The sequence below is a fragment of the Thecamonas trahens genome (genome assembly GCF_000142905.1).
Source record: "Thecamonas trahens ATCC 50062 unplaced genomic scaffold supercont1.7, whole genome shotgun sequence".
Classification (NCBI taxonomy): Eukaryota; order Apusomonadida; family Apusomonadidae; genus Thecamonas; species Thecamonas trahens.
Window position 1 is genome coordinate 209,054 of NW_013657673.1, and position 22,375 is coordinate 231,428.

Sequence of the window (22,375 nt, forward strand, 5' to 3'; positions counted from 1 at the left end):
TAGGGTGGGGAAAGGAAGGTGACAATAGCGAGGACCACGACCTATTTTTCCCCTTGGAAAGACCGTGGACGCTCGTGACGACAGCTGGCAGTGACTCGTGCACGCGGAGCCTGTCCTGGACATACCGGCATACCGCTCTCCTAACCCCCCTCCCCTAGCCATACCCTATATACCATACACTCGCCCCCCTCACCTCACCCACCACTCTATTATTTCCCTTCCTTCCCTGCCAACACACCGCACGTACCGCATCGCAAGACGCCAATGATCAAACTCCCACGACGACTGGCTTTCGTCGCGCTCTTCATAGCCTCGCTCGTCAGCATGAGCGCGGCAGCTATGACTAGCACCATGTACGGTAGTGAAGTCCAGGTCATTGCATCCTCCGGCGGCAACTGGGTCAATCCAGAGAACGTACTTGAAGGCTACCTTGGAGATGCCAAGTCGGTGGTGGTTATAGGCTCGACGACCGGAAAGCACACCGACTGGATCTGCGCGTACAATTGGGTGACCAACAGCGCACCGCCCCCCGGCTCTAAGATCGATGGCGTCGAGATCGTTGCCACTGGCAAAAAGAGCAGCACCGGCTACACGATCAAAGTGTCAGCCCAGCTCCGCAGGAGTCTGGCCGTGCTAGGGTCCAAGAGCGACTTTGCGACACTCACGACTTACGAGTCTCATCACACGGCTGGTGGCGCAACAGACATGTTGGGCACCAGCCTTAAGCTCACAGAGGTCGACTTTCCATTTCTCCAAGCTTGCATCCGCTACACCGGCGCCCAATCGTGTCCGTCATCGTGTTCCCGCGACGTGATGCTCGACCGCATCCGGCTCAAAATCTACTACTCGGTCGACACAGCAAGATGCACCCCGCCGAGCATGTCAGGTGGGACATGGAACTCGCCATGTGACGGTCCCGTCCAGATCGATCAGCTGTGCCAAGCTGTTACCTCGAATGGGTACGTGCTCTCCGGATCCGAGTTTGCAACCTGTACAGCTTCCGGCGCCATGTCCCGTGTAGTCACCTTCAACAAGATCGACAACTACTGTGCCATTCCGTCGTCGTCGAGTATCAAGTTCGACACACCCTGCACTGGCCGTGTTGACGAGTCTTGCCAGCCGTCGTGTGCATTGGGCTGGAGCGTGGCCAACACCCATGTGATCACCCGCACATGTCAGCCTTCAACACCGTCGTCAGGTGTGTGGGACACCAATCCATGGACTCCGCAATGCACGACCAAGATTGCCAGCTACTGCCCTGACATCGAAGCGTCATCGCCAACTCAGTACGGCTCTTATGCCTGCACCGGGCGGCGGCTGGACGACACTTGCACGCTCAGCTGTAACTTTGGCTACAGGACCACTGCCGCGTCACCACCTCCCCCGCTCTCGGTCACATGTGTTGCGTCAACGAGCTCTGTCGGAACCTGGAACGATCCATCACTGTACGCATGCGAGATCAAGCCCGACTACTGCGCCGATGACATGCCGGGCTCCGGCGTGGTCTCGATGGAGACGGGCTGCGCTCGCACACTCGGCGCCTCTTGCCGGCCAAAGTGCTTGGCCGGCTATGGCGACCCCAACAGCTACCTTTGCTCCGCTGGCAACGCCGCGTTAGGAACGTGGGGCGGCGGCTCCTCCGCTATATGCGGTCTTCTCAACCCGTACTGTGACTCGCGGTTCAACTCGGTGCCGACCAACGGAGCAGCTGTTGTCAAATCTGACGAGCAGCAGATCAACTCGATCCTCACCCTCACCTGCAACTTCGGGTACGAGGCTGATGCCAATGGCAACACCCGCCAGTGCGGAGCGGGTGGTCAGGACATCAACTCCGGTACCTGGTCGTCCACAGCGGCGTGGGCTGCGTCCTGAAACCCGGGTACTGCTCGCCGCTGGCACAGGCGTTGTCGCCATCTCCACCCGGTCGCGGGGCTCCGACCGCAGGCTGTGAGGGCAAGCTCGGCGAGAGCTGCACCTTTATCTGCGATGATGGGTTCGTCGACGTCAGCACACCGCCGTACACCTGTCTGCTCAACGACGCCACAGGTGTGTGGGATGGCACTCCATTGTGCGACTACAAGAGCAACTACTGCGCCAGCCTTGGCACCACTCCCAACGGCGTTGTTTCGTACGTGCCGACTTCGCGTCAGTTAGGTACTATTGCCTCGCTTGATTGCGACCATGGGTACGCAACGGTTGGGACTGTGTCCCGGACATGCGACGCGTTGTCGTCGAGCTCCGGGCGCTGGTCCGGCACGCAGAACTTTGCTTGCGATCTCATCGAGGACTACTGCACCCTCTTTGCAGTCGCCGACTTTACGTACGACCAGGGGTGTGACAACGAGCTCGGCGACACATGCGCCGTCACGTGCTCGCTCGGCTACGCCAACACCAACGCCGCCTCGTCGCCGTACACCTGTCTTGCCAGCAATGAGACTTCCGGCGTGTGGTCAGGAGCGCCGTCGTGTGAGCTCATCGACGGCTACTGCAGCACTTTGCCGTCGGTTCCAAACGCCGCGCCTATTGCGTACACGAACAACCGTCGCCTCGGTGCCACCGCGTCACTCTCGTGCAACACCGGGTACGTCGCAGTCGCCACGCCGGGCACCACCAAAACGTGCCAGGCTGATACCGCGGCGAGCGGCACGTGGTCGGGCTCGGGCAACTTTGAATGCGTCAAGATCGTCGAGTACTGCCTTGCGCTTACTGGTGCGGACGGTTCCGAGGACAGCCCGTGCTCACACAAGGTTGACGAGCTGTGCTTCTTCAACTGCGATGACGGCTACTTTGATACATCGGACCCAGCGGGCTCGGGCTACACCTGCGAAGCGAGCGGCCCAAGCGTTGGCATGTGGTCGGCGCTGCCAGAGTGCACCACCATCAGCAACTACTGCCCACAGCTACCCGTTCCTGCCAACGCAGCATCGATGGTCAACACGTCCCGTAGTCTCGGCGGCGTGGCAAGCCTGGTGTGTGCCAACGGCTATCAGCCCGTAGGCGTGACAAGCCGCACGTGCGAGACCAACGGCGAGGTGCAGGGCAAGTGGTCGGGCAATGTCGATTTTGGGTGTGCCAAGATCCCCGTCTTTTGCACGCTTCCATCTGACATCCACGGCGCTGGTGCGCTAGACGGACCGGTTGGGATTTCATGCGGCTCTGAAATCGGGGACGAGTGTCACGTCACCTGTGACCCTGGCTACAGGTCACAGGTCCTGGTCAACGCATCGCGGACTTGTGCCGATGTTGGGGGCCAGGGTCCCGGCAACGGGGGATGGCTGCCGGCCGCGTTCCCAGTCCCGCTCTGCGTGCCGCTGCCGTGCCGGAACCTCCCGCTGCTGGGTAACGGGACGCTTGTGCCACAGTATGGTGCCGTGACTCTCGACACGGTGGATGCGACGTGCAACGAAGGCTACACGCTCGTCGGCGAGGCTGTGCTGGCGTGCGAAGCCGATCCGCTTGACACCATCTGGTCGGCGTGGTCGGCGCCGGTCCCGTACTGCGAGCCGAACAACTGTACTGCGTCCGAGGTTCCAGTCGACGGGTATGTGGTGCCGTCGCTGGTGATCTCGACGGACGCATGGGTCTCGTACGGGTGTGATCCGGGCTTTGAGCTGTGGGGCAACACCGCGCGGCGGTGCTTGCCGAGCGGCGAGCTCTCGGGAACGCTCCCTTCATGTGAGCCTGTGCTCTGTCCGACCAACTTTACGGCGCCCGGCAACGGGACGATGGTGCCCGGGAGCGGCGGGGCGGTGACGCGCGACTCGGTCACGTTTGCCTGCAACAACGGGTACTTTTTTGTGGGACAGACTGTGCGGACGTGCGAGCAGGGCAACGCGACGGTGCCCAATGCGTGGTCGCACTCGGACTACCTCAAGTGCATCGGCCAGCCGTGTTATCCCAAACTCGAGGACCCTATCAACGGGAAAGTCTCGACTCATTTTGGCGAGTTCCAGGACATCGCCCGCTACGAGTGCAACGCCGGCTATGAGCTTAACGGCAACGTGACTCGGATGTGTGCATCATGGGGTAACTGGACGGTCACACCGCCGGTCTGCGATCCTCTTCCCTGTCCCACCGTCATTCAGCCGCTGAACCAGGACATGCTGTATTTTGACTCTGACGAGAGCAAGACGGTGCTCGACGGCATGACCACCGATCTGCACCACGTCATGTGCAAGGCTGGCTTTGTCTTTTCGCCGGGCGTTCATGAGCTGGCGATGCAGTGTTTGCCTGCGCCCAACAACCCGGCTTATCCACTGGCCGTCGACTGGTTCCCTCAGCTGCTGACCTGCATCCCGCTCGCCTGCCCGCCGCTGTCCGCACCAGCGAACGGGCAGGTCTCGGCAGCCGGCGGCGTGACCCGTGACACAGCGACGTATACCTGTGATCCGGGCTACTACATTGCCGAGCGCGGCGACCAGATGGTGTACCAGATGACTGTCACCTGCCTCCCAGACACCCGGGCTCTCTCGCGATGGTCGGAGCCGCAGCCGCGGTGCGTCAAGATGCCCAACTACTGCCCGTCGGTCGGCCCGGCCGACAACGGGCAGATCTCGCTCTCGGTCCCGTCGCCTAGCCTCGAGTGGGGCAACGACGAGTGGATCACAGCGTCGGCATGTACCGAAGCACTTGGTGATGGATGCGGCAAGTTTGTGTGCAACGCCGGGTTCCAGCGAGTCGGTCCGGCAACCATCGAGTGTACCGTTGGCGCCCAGCAGGTCGGGCTCTGGTCGCCGGAGCTGCCGTCAGCGGCAGAACGGTGTGAGCCGTGCCCCGAGGGTACGTACAAGTCGTTCAGCGCCCGCGACGCAGCCGAGTGGCAATGCATCCCGTGCCCACTCGGCGGGTACTGCGCCGGCGGTGGGTCGATCCCGATCGCCTCGCCTGGTTGGTGGCAGAATCCGGACACGGGCGGCTTCCTCACTTGTGTCCCGATGACCAACTGTCTGCAGGGCGCGTGTCGGGGCGGACATCGCGGGTTCAAGTGCGAGCTTTGCGAGAACGGGTGGTACAAGAAGGACGGCACCAACTGCGTGGTTTGTCCGCCGGCCAAGCAGGTGGTGTACCCGATCCTGATTGTGCTCGCGATCTGTCTCTGTGTGCTTCTGGTCAAGCTCGCGCGCAAGTCGACGCACTACTTTGCGTCGCTGGCGGTAGGTGCTTCGTTCCTGCAAATGATCTCAATCCTGCCGTCGTTTGGCATCAAGTGGCCGAACTTTGTCAAGTCGTTCTTCAACGTCTTCCAGATTCTGGCCCTCAACCTCTCGCAGTTTTTTGAGCCACAGTGCATGGTGGACCAGGGCTCGTCGCCGTTCCTGCTGGTGTGGGCGATCAAGATGTCGCTTCCGCTCATTTTCAGCGCCATCTTCCTGTTTGGCGGCGGGCTGGCGAGCGTGTACTACCTGATCCGCAAGTGCGTGCCGACCCGGAAACTGGAGCAGTGCTCGCCGCGGCTGGCGGGCTGGTTCCCGGAGCTGTCGAAGCTGGGACTCAAGGTGGTGCTCTGGTCGTGCCTCAATGCCTTCCTCACCTGCTTGGTCCTCTGCTACATTGTGCTTACGTCTGCGGCACTCTCGATTTTCGGATGCACCCGGCAGGCAGACGGGACGCTGACGATGAACGCCGAGCCTGCGATGACATGCAAGAGCAAGACGTGGAACAACATGGTGGCAGTCTCTGTTGTGGCGTTGCTCCTGTACGGAGTCGGCTTCCCGGCCACGGTGTTCTGGGTTTTGCGGACCCGGCGGTACTCGCTGTGGAAGGAGAAGAATGTGATCCGGTACGGGCTGCTGTACCAGCGGTATCTCCGCAAGTTTTACCTGTACGAGCTCGTGCTCATTGTGCGCAAGTTCCTGTTTGTGTTTGGCAAAGCGCTGTTCCCGGGCTCGCCGCAAGCACAGATCATCTGGGCCATGTGCACGGTTCTACTGGGCTCGGGAGTGCAGTACGTGCTTGCACCGTTCCGCGACCGGCACATCAACTGGCTGGAGCAGCTGCACCTTGTATCTGCTGCGTTCATTCTCATGCTGGGAGTGGTGTTTGACGCGACAGCGTCCTCGATGTCGGAGTCTGGACGGACCACGCTCGGGATCATCATAATCTGCGTCATTGTCATCAACATTGTGGTGATTGGGGTGGCGGTGGGCATGGCGCTGCGTGTGCAGTACAAGCTGATGCGACACGGGGTGTCGGGTGGGTACGCGTCGGACGAGCTGCGGGTCATGCCGATTTTCTTTAAGTTTGACATGCGGATTGTGGAGCGGCAGCGGAGGGTCACGCCGCACTCCATCCTGTGGACGCTGGAGCTGACGACAAAGCGGCCACTGCCGCTGGCAACGACGCTGCTGCGCGACTCGATTGCACTGGGTGCGACGGTGGAGGAGGTCTTGCACAACGTTGAGGGCGAGCCTGAGCGATACGCCCGCGTGGAGCAGAGCGAGGATCTGATGACGACGTATGCGTGGTACCTCATCCCGTGCCGGGGAGTGTACTCGGCGCGACTGCTGGTCGACGGCGAGCGGGTGAGCGAGCTGGTGGCTCGGGGGACGTACACCGAGGACGAGCAGGCGGCGCTGGAGCAGGCGCTGTCGTCGGAGAACGCCGAACTGGCCAAGTTCCGGGCATCGCGGCAGCGTGACACGCTGGGCGAGGTCGAGCTGCACGACACAGAGCGGGCCGGGGGCAAAGCTGGGAGCGCCGACGTCGGCATTGTGGTGGACTTTTCGCTGGCGTCCGAGTTTGGCGTCCGCGAGTTCCAGCAGCTGCACACGCCGACGGCCGAGTACGCGATGCTTGGCGCGATGATGGCGTCGCCGGTGCAGTATGTGCTCGACGCCGGGCGGGCGACGCAGTTTGCGGTGAGCGTGCCCAAGGCGTCAGGCTTGTACCTATTTGAGCACGCTGACGGGTTCGGCAGTGAGCTCGGGCGCGAGCGAAGCTACGAGGAGCTTGCGGAGGAGTTTGATGCCGCGACGGCGATTCCGATGTTCATTTCGAGCACCGAGTACCGGGTGCAGACACTTGTGGTCCGTGAGGGCTTTGTGAGTGTATGGGCCGAGCTTCGTTCTGAAGAGAGTCTGCAGAACTGGCGCGGACTGGACGTGCAGGCCGAGACGCGGTACGCGCTGCTGACCAAGTTCAAGGTGCTGCCGCCCGGAGCTGGGATCTCGCAGCTGAGCGAGCTGGAGCAGTTCCGCGACGAGACGTCGCGGCGGCTGGCGCGCGAGGCGGTGTGGTCGGCGCACCTCGGGACGGTTGTGGAGCAGGACGGTGAGTGTGTTGAGCTGGCGGTGTTTGCGGACGACGGAGCCAGTGCTGTTGAGCGCGTGCAGCAGAAGCAGTTTGATCCGACGGCGATGTTTGCAAGCAGTGCTGCGCCGAGTCCAGATGCCGGCAGTGATGGGATCGAGCTCGCGCCTGTCGCGCCTGCGGCTGCTCCTCCCGCACCTCGCGACGCGTCTCCCGCTCCACCTGCGTCGCCAGTGTAGAGCAGCAAAGTGAAAACTGTTGCACACTGGGTGGCATTGCCACTTTTCTCGCTTGCTAGTCATTGGCCATGTCGTCTTCTGGCGAGAGCCCACGGGACGAGTTCAAACGCTCCGACTTTGAGCCGGACGACAAGGAATACAAGACAGTAGCTGCCCTTGCCATAAGCGTGGTATGTGCACCACATTGTTTGCGGGAGGGAGGGGGGGGGAGGGAGGAGGGGGAAGGGGGAGGGTAGGGTGTGTGGCGGGTTTGGCTTGGCTGGCCACGGAATGGCAAACGGCCAATGTTGCGATGCGAGGAACGAACCATGGATGAAGCCATGAATTCGTGTCATGGATCATTGGTGATCCAGGTCACGCGCACAGGGGGTGGGGGGTAGGGAGGGGGGTAGGGAGGGGGGTAGGGAGGGGGATGCGGGTGGAGGTCACTTACAAGGGTGAGGCGGGTGTGGGGTATGGATATGGGGTCTGTTTGGTGAGGGACGACAGATTGCGCTCGTGTTGGCGTTTGTGGGCCTGCTCATGTTGCCGGACCTTGGGCGGTTGCGCATTGTGGGCGGACTGTCTGTGTCGATTCTGGTGGTGGACGTTGTGGTGTACGTGGTGGCGCTGGGCACCTCGATGCTGACGTACTACTACTCGAACTTTGGATCGTGGGAGAAGCGGTACTCGGGACTCAAGGTGGCCAAGCATGCGAGCCTTTGCTCTGCGGTCCTTGTCTCGCTGTTCTCGATCTGGCGGCTGCTGACGGTCTTTATCCACTGCCAGCGAGCAACGGACGAGCAGCATGCAAGCAACGACGCGGCGTGCTGGGAAAACTTTGACACGATTGTCTCGTCGATCGCCTTCCAGTTTATTGGCGTCTTTGTGCTCATCCTGTGTCAGTTCGCCATGGCATACCACGCGCACCGGCGGCGCCTCGACATCCACGATGCCTTTGCGGGCGTCTACGCCCGTGAGCATGGGCTCGAGCCCGTCGGCCCGAACTGAGTTGGAGAGGCAAGGCGGCTGCGCGTCCTGAACCTGTAAACACATGGTGCGCTGCGTGGATCACCGGCGGAGGAAGCGGTCGGAGCGCGCGCCAATCTTGGTCGAGAGCTCCTTCCGGCCGCGCTGGAAGCCTTCGCGGCGGCCTCGTGCGCCGCCTGTGCCGATCTCGTCGCCGTAAGCACCGCCTGCGCCGTACGAGGCGGCATGTGGCTCAAGACCTGAGCCTGGGTACGCGCCAGAGGCGCGGCCGCCGTGCGGCTCCAGGCGGCGGCGGCCAGTCGGCCCGCGGCGATCACCACGCTCGCCTTCACCCGCGAGCGGGTTGGAGCGCGAGTACGCACGGTTCGGCGACGCGCCCGGGTTGTGCTCCTCGTGCTGGAGTGGATTGAACGACGACTGTGAGGGGTGGCCGTGCCGGCGACGGTTGGGCCGGAACGGCGTTGGCGAGTCGCCCATGCGGCCAAACGGCGCGTCGATGGCGTACGGGTCGGTCCTCGTCACCTGCGGCGCCGGCGAGCGAGTCGACGAGCGGGAGAGCGAGCGCTGGTACCGCGGCTGTCCACCGGCGCTGCCACCGCCATTGCGGCCTTGCGCGTGTGCCACTGCGCGGCGATCGGCCTCGTACTGCTTCTGCTGGCGGAAGATCGATTCTTCTTCGGCCTTGAACTGAGCTTCGATCCGCGCGTTCGAGTTCGGCGAGAGCCGCGGTGGGTAGTTGGTGTTGGCATTGCGCGACGGCTCTGGCGAAAGCCGCGGCGGGTACGCCACGTCCTCGGCGTGGCCGCGCCCACCGCGTCCACTGCGTGCGCCATGCGCGCTGGCGCCGCCGCCGAAACGGCCCGGCGGTGCGCGTCCTGCGGGTATAGCGCCCGGATTGGGCTGACCATATCCTCCGCGCTGCTGCTGTGACGGGTTCTGGTGCTGCTGGTGCTGCTGGTGCTGCTGGTGCTGCTGGTGCTGCTGGTGCTGCTGGTGCTGCTGGTGCTGCTGGTGCTGCTGGTGCTGCTGGCGAGGCGGCGGCTGGCGGTACTGCGCGTACGGGTCATCGTCAACCTGGGGCTGCATGCGCGAGTGACCGCCGTACGGATCAGCACGCTGCGGCGGTGGCTGCTCACGCATCCGTGGGGGATAGGCGGCAGGCGAGCGCCCAGCCCCGGCTCCGGTCGCGTGTTGGCGTTGCGGCGGCGCACGGCCGGGGTCGGGCCCGGCTCTGGGCCCAGGCGCTGGTTGGCGGAGCGGTGGCTGCTGGGCCTGGCGCCGTGGCGGGCCACGCATGCCGCCGTACTTGTTCGAGAGCGAGTCGTCTGCGCCGCCAATGTTGCGCTCGGCGTCGTCGATGGTGGCGCGCGAGAGGCGCGACGGGTAGGCAACAGCCGGGCGGCCACCAGCCTGCTGTGGTTGCGAATAGCCTCCACCGCCATGCGGTGGCCCCTGGTAGCCTCCACCGCCATGCGGTGGCCCCTGGTAGCTTCCACCACCATGCGGTGGGCCGGCCCGCCGCGGAGGCCCGCCGCCGGCCGAGCCGTTGGCAGCGAGGTCGAGACGAGGGACATGCGAAGGGCGTGGCGGATGCGGCGGCGAGGGAGAGGCCGACGTGGAGACCGAGGCCGAGACATTTGGCGGCGAGCTGTAGCTGTAGTGTCCGTAAAGATCAGCGTCCACAGACATGCTGGCGTGCGGCCTGGCTGCGTGGGGTGTGGCGCCTTGGCCAGCTGTGGGGCCTCGCCTGCAAACTGGTCACGCCGAGTGAACCAACACGGAATGAGCAAAGAGTTCAACCGGCAAAGTGGGGGGGGGGGGGCTTGGTGCGGACGACGAAGGAAAGGATGGATGTGTGTTAAAAGATGTGTGTTGAGGTGGAAGAGCATGGGAGCACAGGGCACAGTTAGAACTCGTCCGACTCGGCGTAGGCTGCGAGCGGGGCATACGCGCCGCGCGGGTGGTCGGCTGACGGATCAGGGACCGAGGGGAGATCCTGGATGACCGCCACAGAGGTGCCCGAGAACTCATGGAAGAACGAAAAGTTGAAGGCGAGGATGAGGAGGACGGCCGCCCACTCGCAGAGAGCAATCTTGTTAGCGTGCGCGGACCAGCCGAGCGAGGAGAAGATGCCGAGTAGGGCGAGCGAGGTAAAGTTGGCAGCGGCGATGCCCTGCTTGAGCCGAAGTGAGGCCCGGGTGATGAGATTGACGCTCCGGGCGTGCTGGTCAACCGCCGCCGACAGGAATGCGCACACAAACGCCATGTACACCAGATACAGGACAAAGAAGATGACAGCCGACGTGTCGTGAACGTGCGAGCACGCCTTCTCGTTGCACACCGTCAACGTGACGAGAAACACACACGCCACCACCGACAACGCCGTCGCGGCCTTGTTCTTGACATGCATCACAGAGTCCGTCGGATGCCTGCAAGATCCAGCTGGAGCTGGATGTAATCGTGGAAGCACACCGCCGCGCACATCATCATCGTCCCCACCATGACAAACACGCCCACGCCCACCGCTGCCTCGGGCACAGACACCAGCAGATCAGAAATCATCGGCACGTGCGGCGGCGGCGCCACATGACCCACCGCAAGTGCAATGACTGTATCCGCCGGGGCAACTCGCGATCCGTGAGTCCATCGTCCTCCCCCCCCCCCCCCCCCCCCCCCTTCCATCAACGGCTTTTTTCCGCCATCCCGCCCACCCGCCAGCCGCACGGCCTTCTTCTTCTCGCCACGGCGGCCATGGCTTCACGGCGGCCACGGGTAGAGCAGCCACAGGACAGCAGCAGCGTACAGTATGCAGAAAACATGCCTGTCATCTGGAAGATGACTAGACCCTTGAGAATAGCCGGCCCACTGATGCGTGAAGGCACATTGACCGACATGCGTGTGGTGAGCATGCCTGACGTGTCACGCGTGCTGCAAAAGCCAAGTGGCAAAACCATTCGTGTTCCTTCGATTGAACTCGCTGCCGGCCGAGCCTCTCAACCCGGCCGGCCGGCTGGCCACTCGCCCAGCCCAGCCACCACTCGTCGCACTCATCGCACACCCGCGAGATAGCCATGGCGACCGAGACGTGGCGGGCACTGGTGGTGGGTGGGACAGGATTCATCTCTGCACATGTTGTTGAAGCACTGGCTGATGCGGGCTTTGCGTCAGTGACGGCTGTGACACGCGGGCGGACGCCGCCGCGCGGTGGGGCCTTCCCCACAGGCGTCACTCATGTCGTCGCCGACCGCGACAAGCCCGGCGCGCTGGAGAAGGTGCTGGAGGGCGGCGAGATCGAGCTCATTGTCGATTGTGTGGCGTTTGAAAGGGGCCATGTCTCCCGCGTGGTCGCCGCCTACGCCGCCTCGCCAGCGCTGCAGGCCTCGCTCAAGGCTTACATCATCATCTCGACAGACTCGGTCTACCAGGTCACCCTTCCGTGGACGAACAAGCAGAGTGCAGACAAGGCATGGGCCAAGGCGACGCGAGCAACGCGCTGGGTGCCGGGCCCGCCAGAGCCGGCACGCTGCGAGCCGGAGGCGGGATGGAGGCTCGGAGAGCGCTCGCTCCACCGCATCGTCTGGTCGAGGAGGATCAGGACGTCCGCCACTCGTCAGCGTCAAAGTCGGCCCGTCGTCGGCTCGATTCGTATGGCGACAAGAAGCTTGATGCCGAGCGCGAGCTCCGCCAAGCTGCTGCCAACCATGGGTTTCCCTTCATTGCCCTCCGCCTGCCGGACGTCGTCGGCGAGGCCGAGGTCCCCTCGTCGCGCCACTTTTCGATGCAGCGCGCTGTCGCAGACGGCGAGACTATCGGCCTCGGTATGGACACCCACCTCCCACTTTCGTTTGTGTATGCGCCTGATGTGGCGCGAGTGTGCGTCGCGCTTGCCGGGGCGCTCGCAAGTCGTGGTAAGGCCAAGGCCAAGGCCAAGGCCAAACGAAAGTCCAAGAGTCGCGACGGCGACCGGCTTCCGCTCATCGGCGAGTCGTTCAACGTCGGCTCGTACGAGCGGCCAACTCTCCGCGAGTACGTCGAGACCATCGCGGGGGAGCTCGGGCTGAGCAAGTCGCTCAAGTTCAAGCATGGTGGCCCCGGCACCCATCTTGTCTTTCCGTCGGTCGACATCGGGCCAATTTCCATGACCAAGCTCGTCGCCACGCTTGCCAGCTACGGCGTCGACTACGAGCCGACGCCGTTTCCACAGTGGATGGCGTCGACGGTGGCGTGGTACGAGGCGCACCGCGATGAGATGGACTCGTCCAGCTCGAGCTCGAGCTCTGGTTCAGAGTCTAGCTCCAGCGCGTCCGGCTCGGCGTCAAGCTCCAGCTCGGCATCCGACTCGCTGTCGTCGGCATCGTCGAGCACGTGATGATGAGCTTGTCACCGTGCCCGGACCTGTGCCACGACCCGCGCCGCGTCGAGCTCGCCGCGAACTGAGGTGACCAGGTTGTCAAGCACCAAGTAGGTGACGTCGGTGGCAAGCCAGAGGAGGCAGGCCATGGCGCGCCCTTGCGGGCAGCCACGAGGTCAAAGGCATTGTTGATGTGAAAGGTGAGGCTCGAGTTGTCGCCGGCACGGAGGACGTCGTAAACAACGCCTTCGGCGTCCAGCCGCTCGCAGAGCTTGGTCTGGATCTTGTCGATGACAGCCGAGCCCACGCTTCGTTTGGCGGCATTCGTCAGCCGCGCCATAAAGCCCGTCGCAGGTACCGCCTTGGCCTTGGGAATGGTGACGATGAGCACGCCCTGGAAGCCTCGCGGGAGGACGGCGGCCGAGACGGCTCGGGCCACTCCCATTCCCACCACCACCACAGCTGCCACCACAGCTGCCAGTCCTCCCCAGCCCATGCCCTCTGCAGCAGCGACAGCTTCCATGTAACAAGTGTGTGTACGTGTGTGGGAGGCGGACAAGTGTGGCGCAGGCTGGTGAGTTTGGTCTCTTTGCCGCTGCAGCGACAGCTTGCGTGCTCGGCGCCCCGGGTATGCGAGTTGCGACGACTGAAGGCTTGATGCGTAGAGTAGAGACCAGCAGGTATGCGATGGAGGCCGGAGAGGGAGGGAGGAGGATGGGGGATGGGCAGCAGCGCGCGGTGCAAGCAGGGCGCGGCGGCACATGGAGCATGCGCGGGCCATGTCAAAGGAGAGAGCACTTGCGCTTGGACGGGGCGCGTTCGACGCCTTCGAGCGCAGCACGTGCTGCGGTCTGGAACACAGTGTTCACGTTGACGTCGCTCAGCGCCGAGCACTCGATATAAGAAGCAGCGCCGATAGCAGCGGCAGCAGCCTTTGCTTCTTCGGGCGACACCGTGGGCTCTGTGGACGACTCGCGGAGGTCTGACTTGGTGCCGATGAGAAGGATGGGTGCACTGGGGCAAAAGTGCTGCACCTCATCCTTCCACTTGAGATGGACGTTCTTGAGCGTGTCTGGGCGGACGACTGAAAATGCGATGAGCACAACCGAGGTGTCGGTGTAAGAGAGCGGGCGCAGGCGGTCGTAATCTGTGTCCGCAAGTGATGTGAGTGAGGGGCTTGTGGGCGCGGGGGGTGAGCAAGGGCAGGCAGCGGCAGCTTGGACATACCCTCCTGGCCAGCAGTATCCCACAGTGAGAGCTCGATGTCGACGTCGTCGATGGTGATGTCGACAATGGTCGAGTCAAAGACAGTTGGGATGTATGCGGTCTGGAACTCGCCCTTGGCGTAGCGCAGCAGGAGGCATGTCTTGCCCACCGACCCGTCACCCACAATGACCAGCTTGCGGGCAACCACGTTGGTCATGACGGTGGTGGTGGAGGATGGAGAGGGTGGAGAGGTGGGATGGGGTGAGGTGTACCGCGGACGGCCGTGGTGGCCGTGCTCCTGGTGGTCGTCCTGGTGGTGGTCCTGGTGGTGATGGTGGACGGTGGTGCGGGGGTACCAAGTTGGCCGGTTGGCGGACTCTGCTGGTCTTGCTCGCTGGCGAGATGGCTGGCGAGATAGGACTGGTTTGACATCGGCTGAGGCTCTTTCCGAGTCCAATCATCGCCAATGAAGGACAAAGAGTGGCTCACATCGCCATGGTGTATGTGGCTCTCTCTCTCTCTCTCTCTCTCTCTCTCTCTCTCTCTCTCTCTCTCCTCCCCCCCCCCCCTCCCCCCCCCCCCCCGAGTCTTGATCGAGGCTGCAATCCTCAGAGGTCTTGGTATACGTAACAGAGGCGAGCAATCTATAGCCCGGCCTTGACCCAGCCACCTCGGCATAACCTCGATTACATCCGACAAGGCATGTGGCACTCTTGCCCATCCTGGCTCGGGAGGGGGCTGCGGGGGGGGTCAGGATTGGGTTGGGACGCAGGGCTTGCGCAAGCGGCGGTTGGTGGAATGCACCTGTCAACAAGTTTGTTGCATGCGCGGGCGGGGGAACCGAAGCAACAACAGCAATGAGGGGGCTGCGGGACGCAAAACGTCTCTTGCAACACAAGGCTTGTTCATAACGATGCTTCGCACGCGTACCCTGCTGCACGCAATGACCCGTGCGGTCTCTGCAGCTGCTGTGGCGTCGGCCCCACGACCGCCTCTCGCCACTCTTGCGTCGCCGTCGCTCGCTGCTGCCCGTGCCTTTGCCACTCGGCCCGCTACCTCTGCCGCCTCTGGTGGGGAGACCGCGTCGAACACGCCGCCGCCACCGCCGCCGCCACCGCAGGCCGAGGCCTGGTCGCGACCGGCGCAGATCCTGCACTGGGCCATGGGCTTTACCATTGTCGGCCTGGTCGGCTCGGGCTGGCTCGCCGGGCAAATCCCCAACGATCCGGAGAAGACCGACGAGAAGACGCTTGCGTGGCGGTCGACAATGATGCACTACCATGAGTCGTTTGGCTTGCTCATGCTCGCCGCCATTGTCCCGCGCATCGCCATCCGGTTTATGCACAAGGCGCCCAAGCAGCTGCCCGGCCCTGCGTGGGAGCATCTCGCCGGCAACCTCTCGCATGCCGCGCTCTACGGCGCCATGATCTTCATGCCGGTCTCCGGCCTCGCATTTGGCTACTACTCGTGCTGGGGCGTCCCGTTCTTTGCATGGAACGTGCCCGGCCTGCCGAAGGAGCAGTACGACGAGCGGGCCAAGGCCATCGAAGACTTCTTCTACACCAACCACCACCGCGTGGGCCAGGTGCTCGAGTACCTCGTCCCGCTCCACATCGGTGCCGTCGGCTACCACCATCTGCTCCGTGGTCACAACTTGCTTGGCCGGATGAACCCCTTTGCCGCCAAGGTCGTCTCCGAGACCGCCAAAAAGGTGTAGCGCTCAGCGCTGATGCCGATGCTTGTCGGCTTGCGCTGCTTGGTGAAGATAAAGCGCACACACCCTTTTGCAACCTATCTTCCTCTCGTCGAGCGCCAGGCCACGAGCTGGCATGTACACCGCTCTCGACTGCTCGTTGATCATGTCGAGCAGAGGCGAGTATTCCAGAGAGGATCAACCACGCGCGCGTCGGCGTCGAAAGCCGCATTGTTCACGAGGTGGACGTGGGCCATGATGGCGCGGAAGAGCGTGTCCGGTACATGCGACTTGGCCGCCTCGTTGCCCAGACTTAACTTGTTCGACCTTTAGTCACGCCGGCAGTTTACCTTTGCTGACGGCGATCAGCTTTGTCTGCATCTTGTTGTGCGAGCGCGCGTAGCGGTTGGTCTTAAGCAACATCTGATCCACCATCTCACCCGTCAAGAACAGGGGCGACACGTGGCACAGTGCAAGGATCGCCCCACAAGCTCCAGGGGCAAGATGGCCCCAAAAGGTTCAGTGTATGGTCACGCGCGCAGTCAAACGCGTCGGACAATCACGCGTGGCCCTGCTTCTCCTACACTGGGACGGTTAAGCCGGATCGCCACTGGCAGTGGCACCCCCCCCCCCCACCCACCCACCCACCCACCCACCTTTCGATATCAAGAGGTGCTTGGTGCACGGAGTGAGCATACTTGGGGGGGAGTGCGAAGCTAGAGTGGAAAAGCTGAAACAGCCCACCACTGCCCCTCAGCGACTACATATATGTAGTCGACTACATATATGTAGTCGCTGAGGGGCAGTGGTGGGCTGTTTCAAAAGCACCATGTCCGTTCAAAGAGAAACCACACACACGTGATACCGTCATATGCGACATTACTCACGTTGTATACACGTGAATGTTTGCAGATGCGACCGCCGCGACGCATTCAAAAGTGCCGTGGCAGACCAAACAAAGCGGGTCACACCTACGTCCACACACCACACTCGATTCTTCTGCTTTATCAGGATGCCGAACTTCAACCCTGTGGCCATTGCCGGCGCTGCTGTACGCACACGCCCCTTGCCCCTCCCTCTTCCCAACTTATCACCCTGTAGCATAGCCAGCCCACAGCCTCCATCCCCCTCTACGCCCACTTTGTCAACAAAGTCACAGTGGGGAAAAAAGCTCCCGACAGAGATCCTCCACCGTTGCGCAACGGCGACCCGACAACACTGAGCCAGTCAGCCATGCAAGGGCACAAGGGCACACAAGGAAGACTCACATAATTGGGAGGACGGGGACAGTGCGCAACCATCACGTTCTTCTTCCTCATCGGATACCTTGCTGGAGTAAGTTTGTACATTGGGTCGCACCACCCGCAAGTGCGGGGGAAGACGGGAGGGGAGAGGGGATTGCAGCACGTGTGACTGGTCACTTCGAGCCACGTTGCGCAAGTCACGGCTGGGCATCATACGCACACTCACACATACCATCTTTCATGCGTCTGGTCGTTCCGCTACCTCAACAGCCGGTCTTCCACATCACCCAGGCTTCGACTGATAGCGATCTTTACTGGGGTAAGGTTGTCAACAAGTCGCCGAGTTCCTCTTCGTCGTCCAAGCTCGACAAGGACAACGAGAACGTGAAGAAGGTGCTTGACGCCGGTGTCTCATTTGCGGTCTTTGCCTTTCTCGCCTCGATCGGTGCGCTTGTGGGCGCGCTGCTGTATGGTGTGCTCTCGGCCGAGTCGCCGCTCGACTCGAGCTTGACTAAGATCATCACTCTCGCCTCTGCTGCTGTCCTCATCTTCTGCCTCTTCATCTCGCTGGTGGTTGTCGGTGCTGCCGTCCCCGGCGGCCTCAAGAAGGACTGCGAGAAGAACCCGGCCGCGAACTGCAACGCCGGTTACTACAAGAGCTTCAACGGCAAGGAGAACGGTGCGTCGTGGCGCGGTGGTGACGGCTACATCGTCGGCTGCCTGGCCCTGCCGTTTGCTATCGTCGTCCTTGTCATGCCATTCATTTTCAGCCCCGATGATGCCCCGGCTGCGAGTGCCGCCGCCTGAGTGAGAAGTAACACGACAGCTACAGCTCAAACTCGTCGTCGTCGCCGAGGCTAAGGTCGCCGAGGTCCAGGTCATCGTCACCATCGAGGCCGAGGTCGTCAAGTCCGAAATCGTCGTCGTCGTCGTCAAGACCGAGCAGGTCGTCGTCGTCGTCGTCACTTAGCCCGAGGTCGAGGTCGAGCTCGTCGCTTCCTCCCGCCCCTACCTCAGCAACGTTGTCTCCCAGCGACAGGTCGAGATCGTCATCGTTGTCGAGCAAGCTTCCCAGCGAGTCGTCCTTGGAAGGCGACAGCTCGAGTTCCAGTTCCAGTTCCAGCTCGTCGTTGTCTGGCGTCTTTTCCGGCGTCGCCTCGATCACGGGCTGGGGCTCGGGCTCGGGCTTGGCCTCCACAACAGGCTCGGGCTCGGGCTTTGGCTCGGGTTTGGCCTCCACGATAGGCTCGGGCTCGGGCTTTGGCTCGGGCTTGGCCTCCACGATAGGCTCGGGCTCGGGCTCGGGCTTGGCCTCCACAATAGGCTCGGGCTCGGGCTCGGGCTTTGGCTCGGGCTTGGCCTCCACAGCAGGCTCGGGCTCGGGCTCGGGCTCGGGCTCGGGCTTGGCCTCCACAATAGGCTCGGGCTCGGGCTCGAGCTCGCCATCCTCGACAGTGTACTCTGAGTATTCGTCCAAGTACATCTCATCGCCGTGCTCTGTCGCAGCCACCGGCCGGGTGTCGGCCAGACCGGGGTCGGCCGAGGCCGGCGGCGGATCAAAGAAGACCGAGGTCGGGATCTCCGCTCCCTTGCCGAACGGGTTATCTCGGCTGGCCGGCTCCCACATGGTCTTAAAGGCGCGCGCTCGAGGGGCAAGCGGCCCGCGCTTCTGAAAGGCCTTACGCCGGGTGTGAGCCCGGACATAGCCGTGATCGTACTCGGTCGGCCCATCGTCGCCAAAGATAGCAACCTTCAGAAAGTCGATCAGGCCGCTGCTGTAGCGGGCAAAGCCGAGGGCAGTGAGCGAACGAATGACCCGGACGACGATGGCGTCAAAGGAGGACGACGAGGCAAACTTGCGCCCGCGCCGCTGCCAGAGGCCCTCGGAGTCTGCGGCGCCGATCTCGCCGGTCACCTCGTCGCGGAGCTCAAGGCCGATAAAGCGGAGGAAGAGGCGGAAGGCACGAACAAGGCGGTTGGCAATGAAGATGTCCTTGGTCATGAGCAAAGCCTCGGGCTTGGAGAGTGGTGAGGCGTGGGCGTTGACGCCGCGCGAGCCGATGGTGGGGAAGAGCCACGAGAAGACGTCACGGTTGGCCGAGAGGAAGCCAAAGTCATCCCACCACAGCCCAAGCGCAGTGTCGACAAAGTCCGCATGCGGGAGCGGCGGGTATGTGTTCGAGTAGAACTTCCAGTTGACGTATCGGTCGCGCTCGTACAGCCGCAGCTCGTGTTGCAGCTCCTCCACAGGGTCGGCCACCGCCACCGTTGCCGGCGAGGTGTGGAAGAGCATGGCGTCGACAGGCTGCTTGCTCGACCGCCACCTCCGCAGCCGCGTCCGCTCACGCACCTCGGCTGCCGGGGAGGAGAAGGTGTACATGACCTGCTGGTCGAGTGAGGTGGCGTGGGGTGCCTGTGGTGGGGGTAAAGGGCTGGCCTCTTCAGCTGGGTGGCGGCCTGGCATGTCGGCGGCCGACGAACGCGGGGACGACAGCAGGGAGTGTGTGGGCAAAGGGCAGAGTTTGGAAAAGAAGAAGAAGTCGTGCAAGTGGACGCTAGACCCAAGTGGTGGCAAGAGACGAGAGGCCGTTGGCGATGGTGGCGGCGTCCGAAGCTTCCGAGACGACCTTGCGGATGGCGACTGTCTTATCTTCAGCCGACCGGTACCAGGCGTCGAGGACGGTGTCGACCATGGCCTTGAAGGCCTCGACGTCGACGACGGGGCCCATACGGTTGCGAGCAGCCGGAGTCGGTACGACAACGCGCTTGAGCGTGGGAATGAGCTCGACGACCGTGGCGTCACCGAGCCACTCACGCATGGCGCCGCCAGAGAACTCACCATCGGCGACCATGACGTTGTGCGCATGGACGGCACCGTGGACAAAGCCTGCCGCGTGGAGGGCGGCCAGACCAGCGGCGGCGTCGGCAAGGACGTGGGTGACGGCCGCCAGCGGTGCCGGTGCCGTCGGCGCCTGCCGCCGCAGCTCGCGCCCGAGCGTCGTGTGCGCCTCGGGGTAGACGAGGACAACCGAGAGCGACCCGTTGTCGGGCGCCTTGTCCACCACGTGGACCGCCAGCGGCGCCACAAGCGTCCGCGACGCCGCGCTGAGCGCAGCCGCCCCGGAAAAGAGCTCGACCATGACCGAGTCGAACGACGCCCGCGTCGCGCCCATCGCCAGCAGCGCCGTTGAGTGTGCGTTGGGCAGCAAGTCGACTACCTTGGCCACCAGCGCTGCGTCGGTCGAGCTCAGTCGATACGTCGCCGTGCCCAGGAGTGTTGCAGAGCCCATAAACTGTGCATGCCGTCCGGCTTCGCCACACATGTGCGCCGCCATCGCCAGCGGGATGCTGCCCTCCAGCTCGAGCCCGGCCTCGCCAGCAATCGCCTCCACCGACGGCAGTTCGACACCCACCAGCGCCTGCAGCCGCTCAAGTCGCTCAGTCAGCTCCGGTGAGCGAGCACCAAACGAGTTGGCGAGCTCCACAATCCGTGGGACTACAGAGACGTGCGAGTTGTACTCGGCAAATGCGGCTTCGGATTCCTCAGACTGCGAAATGAGCAGAAACATTAGATCCAGTGATGCCGTCAGCGCAGATGGATCCGTCGCGTTGAGCGCAGACGACGAGGCGGCTTGAAAGTGTGAGTGGGTGACAGAGATCGACGACTGCGTTGTTGTCGTCGTCGTCGTTGTCCGTCGCACCACCGTTGACTTTGTCCCGCGCGGTGACGCTGCCGGCGACGACGCCGCAGACGACGTTGCAGACGACGATGAAGCCGCTGCCGCTGTCGCTGCCGCTGCCGCACGCTCAGCAGCCTCTGCAGCCTGCAGCTCAGCTTCCGCCGCAGCCTCGGCGGCGGCTGCCTCTTCCTCGGCACGCCTGGCCGCCTCGCGAACAGCCTTTTTGGCTGCCTCGTGCTCCTTGGCCTCGCGCTGCGCCTTCTCCTCGGCCTCGCGCTGCGCCTTCTCCTCGGCCTCACGCTGCGCCTTCTCCTCGGCCTCGCGCTGCGCCTTCTCCTCGGCCTCACGCTTCGCCTTCTCCTCGGCTTCGCGCTGCGCCTTCTCCTCGGCCTCACGCTTCGCCTTCTCCTCGGCTTCGCGCTGCGCCTTTTCCTCGGCCTCGCGCTGTGCCTTCTCCTTGGCCTCACGCTCAGCAGCTGCCTCGTCTTCGAGCGCGGCGGCAGCAGCGGCAGCGGCTTCAGCGGCCTCGATAGCGGCCAGCTCGGCGGCGAACGCATCTTCGGCTGCGGAAGCATCAAGCGCCGACACCTCGGTGGACTTCTTCTTGTCCTTCTTCTTGTCCTTCTTCTTGCCCTTTTTCTTGCCGGCGGCCTTTTCCTCGGCCTTCTGGCGCTCGACCGACTCGGCCATGGTCTGCAACATAGCCGAGACCTTGTCGACATGCTCGTCATGCATGGACTCGGGGCGGACGCCGATGACCTGCTTCTCGCCGTCGATCTTGATCCGGAACTCCAGGAGCTGAGCGCCTCATCCTTGAGCGACCAACCACGGACGTCGGTGTAGCGGTGGACGGCGCCGTCGCGCCGCTCAAACCCGTCCTCGCGGAGCTTCCACACCACCGGGAAGCTGGCTCCAGCGTCCGGACCGGAGAGCACCTCTTCCACCACCGCGTAGCAGTTTGCAGCCTGGCTGGTGCTGGTTTCGGTGACCGTCGTCGTCATTTTTGTCGTCGTCGTCGTCGTCGTTGTCCGCTTCGACGTCGACGTCGCGCCGTCTGCCGCCGAATACTCGCCCGACGAAGAATCACCGGCCGACGGCACGCCCTCTTCCATAGCGTCCTTACACGCCGGATGGCCGGCCACCAGGGCCAGCGGCGTCTTACCGGCATCGTTGCGGATGGAGGCATCGCCGCCGTAGCCGATGAGCAAGCGGATGAGGTCCTCGTTCTGCAACATGCCAGCAATGTGCAGCGGGGTGTTGCCGTTGGCGTCGGTGGTGTTGACCAGGCCCTGGAGAGCAAACTCGTCGGCCAGTTCCTGGGTGTAAGCCGGCAAGCCAAGCGAGGTGGCCACATGCAGCAGCGTCCCACCCATCTTGGGGTGTCTCACCACGCTCACCGTTGCCTTGTCGAGCTTCTTGCGGCACACTGTGAGGTCGCCTGACGCCACAGCCTTGCAAGCCTGCTTGTGCTGCTTGTGGGTCAGCTCGGCCATGTTCTCTTCTCCAGGGGGGTGGGGGTGGAGGGGGGGGGGTGTTGGGAAGGATGAGAAGGGGTAGGGTGGCACCGGGGTTAGGAGAACTGCTGCTACCTATGGTGGGACGAGTGGGCCCAGTCTGGTGGTCGTCTCGTCTCCCTGTTGGTGGACGGCTTGGGGCTGACTTTGCCACAGGGACTGTGACTATTTGGTTGTTCCGGGGGAAAGTGGGGGGGAAGGGGGAAAGGGGGGGGGGGGGGGGGGGGGGGG

The 22,375-nt window shown here is 63.3% G+C and overlaps 11 protein-coding genes across 11 annotated transcripts; 5 read left to right on the forward strand and 6 right to left on the reverse strand.

Annotated features, from left to right (window-relative positions):
- Positions 1–324: 324 nt before the first annotated feature.
- On the forward strand, positions 325–7,487 carry AMSG_01814 (uncharacterized protein; the record flags this gene model as incomplete). Its single annotated transcript, XM_013905871.1, has 2 exons — positions 325–1,802; positions 1,853–7,487. The coding sequence occupies 2 exons, from the start codon at positions 325–327 to the stop codon at positions 7,485–7,487; spliced, it is 7,113 nt and encodes a 2,370-aa protein (XP_013761325.1).
- Positions 7,488–7,528: 41 nt separating this feature from the next.
- On the forward strand, positions 7,529–8,537 carry AMSG_01815 (uncharacterized protein). The gene is made up of 2 exons (XM_013905872.1): positions 7,529–7,657; positions 7,977–8,537. The coding sequence occupies exons 1-2, from the start codon at positions 7,556–7,558 to the stop codon at positions 8,475–8,477; spliced, it is 603 nt and encodes a 200-aa protein (XP_013761326.1). The 5' UTR covers positions 7,529–7,555; the 3' UTR covers positions 8,478–8,537.
- AMSG_01816 (uncharacterized protein) lies at positions 8,165–9,928 on the reverse strand (the record flags this gene model as incomplete). The annotated part of the gene is made up of 2 exons (XM_013905873.1): positions 8,165–9,869; positions 9,923–9,928. 2 exons carry the CDS (start codon positions 9,926–9,928, stop codon positions 8,538–8,540), a joined length of 1,338 nt encoding a protein of 445 aa, XP_013761327.1. The 3' UTR covers positions 8,165–8,537.
- Positions 9,929–10,296: 368 nt separating this feature from the next.
- AMSG_01817 (uncharacterized protein) lies at positions 10,297–11,406 on the reverse strand. Its single transcript, XM_013905874.1, has 2 exons — positions 11,260–11,406; positions 10,297–11,065 (listed from the first exon to the last, which is right to left on the reverse strand). The coding sequence occupies exon 2, from the start codon at positions 10,864–10,866 to the stop codon at positions 10,363–10,365; it is 504 nt and encodes a 167-aa protein (XP_013761328.1). The 5' UTR covers positions 10,867–11,065; positions 11,260–11,406; the 3' UTR covers positions 10,297–10,362.
- A 289-nt stretch (positions 11,407–11,695) lies between these two features.
- AMSG_01818 (uncharacterized protein) lies at positions 11,696–12,942 on the forward strand. Its single transcript, XM_013905875.1, has one exon. It carries the CDS (start codon positions 11,923–11,925, stop codon positions 12,823–12,825), a length of 903 nt encoding a protein of 300 aa, XP_013761329.1. The 5' UTR covers positions 11,696–11,922; the 3' UTR covers positions 12,826–12,942.
- Positions 12,837–13,252, reverse strand: AMSG_01819 (small Rho GTPase RhoA; the record flags this gene model as incomplete). Its single annotated transcript, XM_013905876.1, has 2 exons — positions 12,837–12,878; positions 12,980–13,252. 2 exons carry the CDS (start codon positions 13,250–13,252, stop codon positions 12,837–12,839), a joined length of 315 nt encoding a protein of 104 aa, XP_013761330.1.
- A 41-nt stretch (positions 13,253–13,293) lies between these two features.
- AMSG_01820 (uncharacterized protein) lies at positions 13,294–14,276 on the reverse strand. The gene is made up of 2 exons (XM_013905877.1): positions 14,035–14,276; positions 13,294–13,954 (listed from the first exon to the last, which is right to left on the reverse strand). The coding sequence occupies exons 1-2, from the start codon at positions 14,228–14,230 to the stop codon at positions 13,590–13,592; spliced, it is 561 nt and encodes a 186-aa protein (XP_013761331.1). The 5' UTR covers positions 14,231–14,276; the 3' UTR covers positions 13,294–13,589.
- A 571-nt stretch (positions 14,277–14,847) lies between these two features.
- On the forward strand, positions 14,848–15,789 carry AMSG_01821 (cytochrome B561). Its single transcript, XM_013905878.1, has one exon. The coding sequence runs from the start codon at positions 14,927–14,929 to the stop codon at positions 15,728–15,730; it is 804 nt and encodes a 267-aa protein (XP_013761332.1). The 5' UTR covers positions 14,848–14,926; the 3' UTR covers positions 15,731–15,789.
- A 907-nt stretch (positions 15,790–16,696) lies between these two features.
- AMSG_01822 (uncharacterized protein) lies at positions 16,697–18,265 on the forward strand. The gene is made up of 4 exons (XM_013905879.1): positions 16,697–16,757; positions 16,997–17,041; positions 17,221–18,153; positions 18,196–18,265. Exons 1-3 carry the CDS (start codon positions 16,719–16,721, stop codon positions 17,755–17,757), a joined length of 621 nt encoding a protein of 206 aa, XP_013761333.1. The 5' UTR covers positions 16,697–16,718; the 3' UTR covers positions 17,758–18,153; positions 18,196–18,265.
- On the reverse strand, positions 17,777–19,330 carry AMSG_01823 (opioid growth factor receptor; the record flags this gene model as incomplete). Its single annotated transcript, XM_013905880.1, has 1 exon — positions 17,777–19,330. One exon carries the CDS (start codon positions 19,328–19,330, stop codon positions 17,777–17,779), a length of 1,554 nt encoding a protein of 517 aa, XP_013761334.1.
- A 123-nt stretch (positions 19,331–19,453) lies between these two features.
- Positions 19,454–22,123, reverse strand: AMSG_01824 (uncharacterized protein; the record flags this gene model as incomplete). The annotated part of the gene is made up of 2 exons (XM_013905881.1): positions 19,454–21,428; positions 21,464–22,123. The coding sequence occupies 2 exons, from the start codon at positions 22,121–22,123 to the stop codon at positions 19,506–19,508; spliced, it is 2,583 nt and encodes an 860-aa protein (XP_013761335.1). The 3' UTR covers positions 19,454–19,505.
- Positions 22,124–22,375: the final 252 nt, after the last annotated feature.

Bases quoted from the DNA above. Each gene is read 5' to 3' on its own strand.
- AMSG_01815 (XM_013905872.1), top strand. From the start codon at position 7,556: ATGTCGTCTTCTGGCGAGAGCCCACGGGACGAGTTCAAACGCTCCGAC. The intron at 7,658-7,976 runs GTATGTGCACCA...GAGGGACGACAG, and splicing joins CTGCCCTTGCCATAAGCGTG to ATTGCGCTCGTGTTGGCGTT.
- AMSG_01817 (XM_013905874.1), bottom strand. From the start codon at position 10,866: ATGCATGTCAAGAACAAGGCCGCGACGGCGTTGTCGGTGGTGGCGTGT.
- AMSG_01818 (XM_013905875.1), top strand. From the start codon at position 11,923: ATGGGCCAAGGCGACGCGAGCAACGCGCTGGGTGCCGGGCCCGCCAGA.
- AMSG_01820 (XM_013905877.1), bottom strand. From the start codon at position 14,230: ATGACCAACGTGGTTGCCCGCAAGCTGGTCATTGTGGGTGACGGGTCG. The intron at 13,955-14,034 runs GTATGTCCAAGC...TTGCGGACACAG, and splicing joins GGATACTGCTGGCCAGGAGG to ATTACGACCGCCTGCGCCCG.
- AMSG_01821 (XM_013905878.1), top strand. From the start codon at position 14,927: ATGCTTCGCACGCGTACCCTGCTGCACGCAATGACCCGTGCGGTCTCT.
- AMSG_01822 (XM_013905879.1), top strand. From the start codon at position 16,719: ATGCCGAACTTCAACCCTGTGGCCATTGCCGGCGCTGCT. The intron at 16,758-16,996 runs GTACGCACACGC...GGACGGGGACAG, and splicing joins TGGCCATTGCCGGCGCTGCT to TGCGCAACCATCACGTTCTT. The intron at 17,042-17,220 runs GTAAGTTTGTAC...CTACCTCAACAG, and splicing joins TCATCGGATACCTTGCTGGA to CCGGTCTTCCACATCACCCA.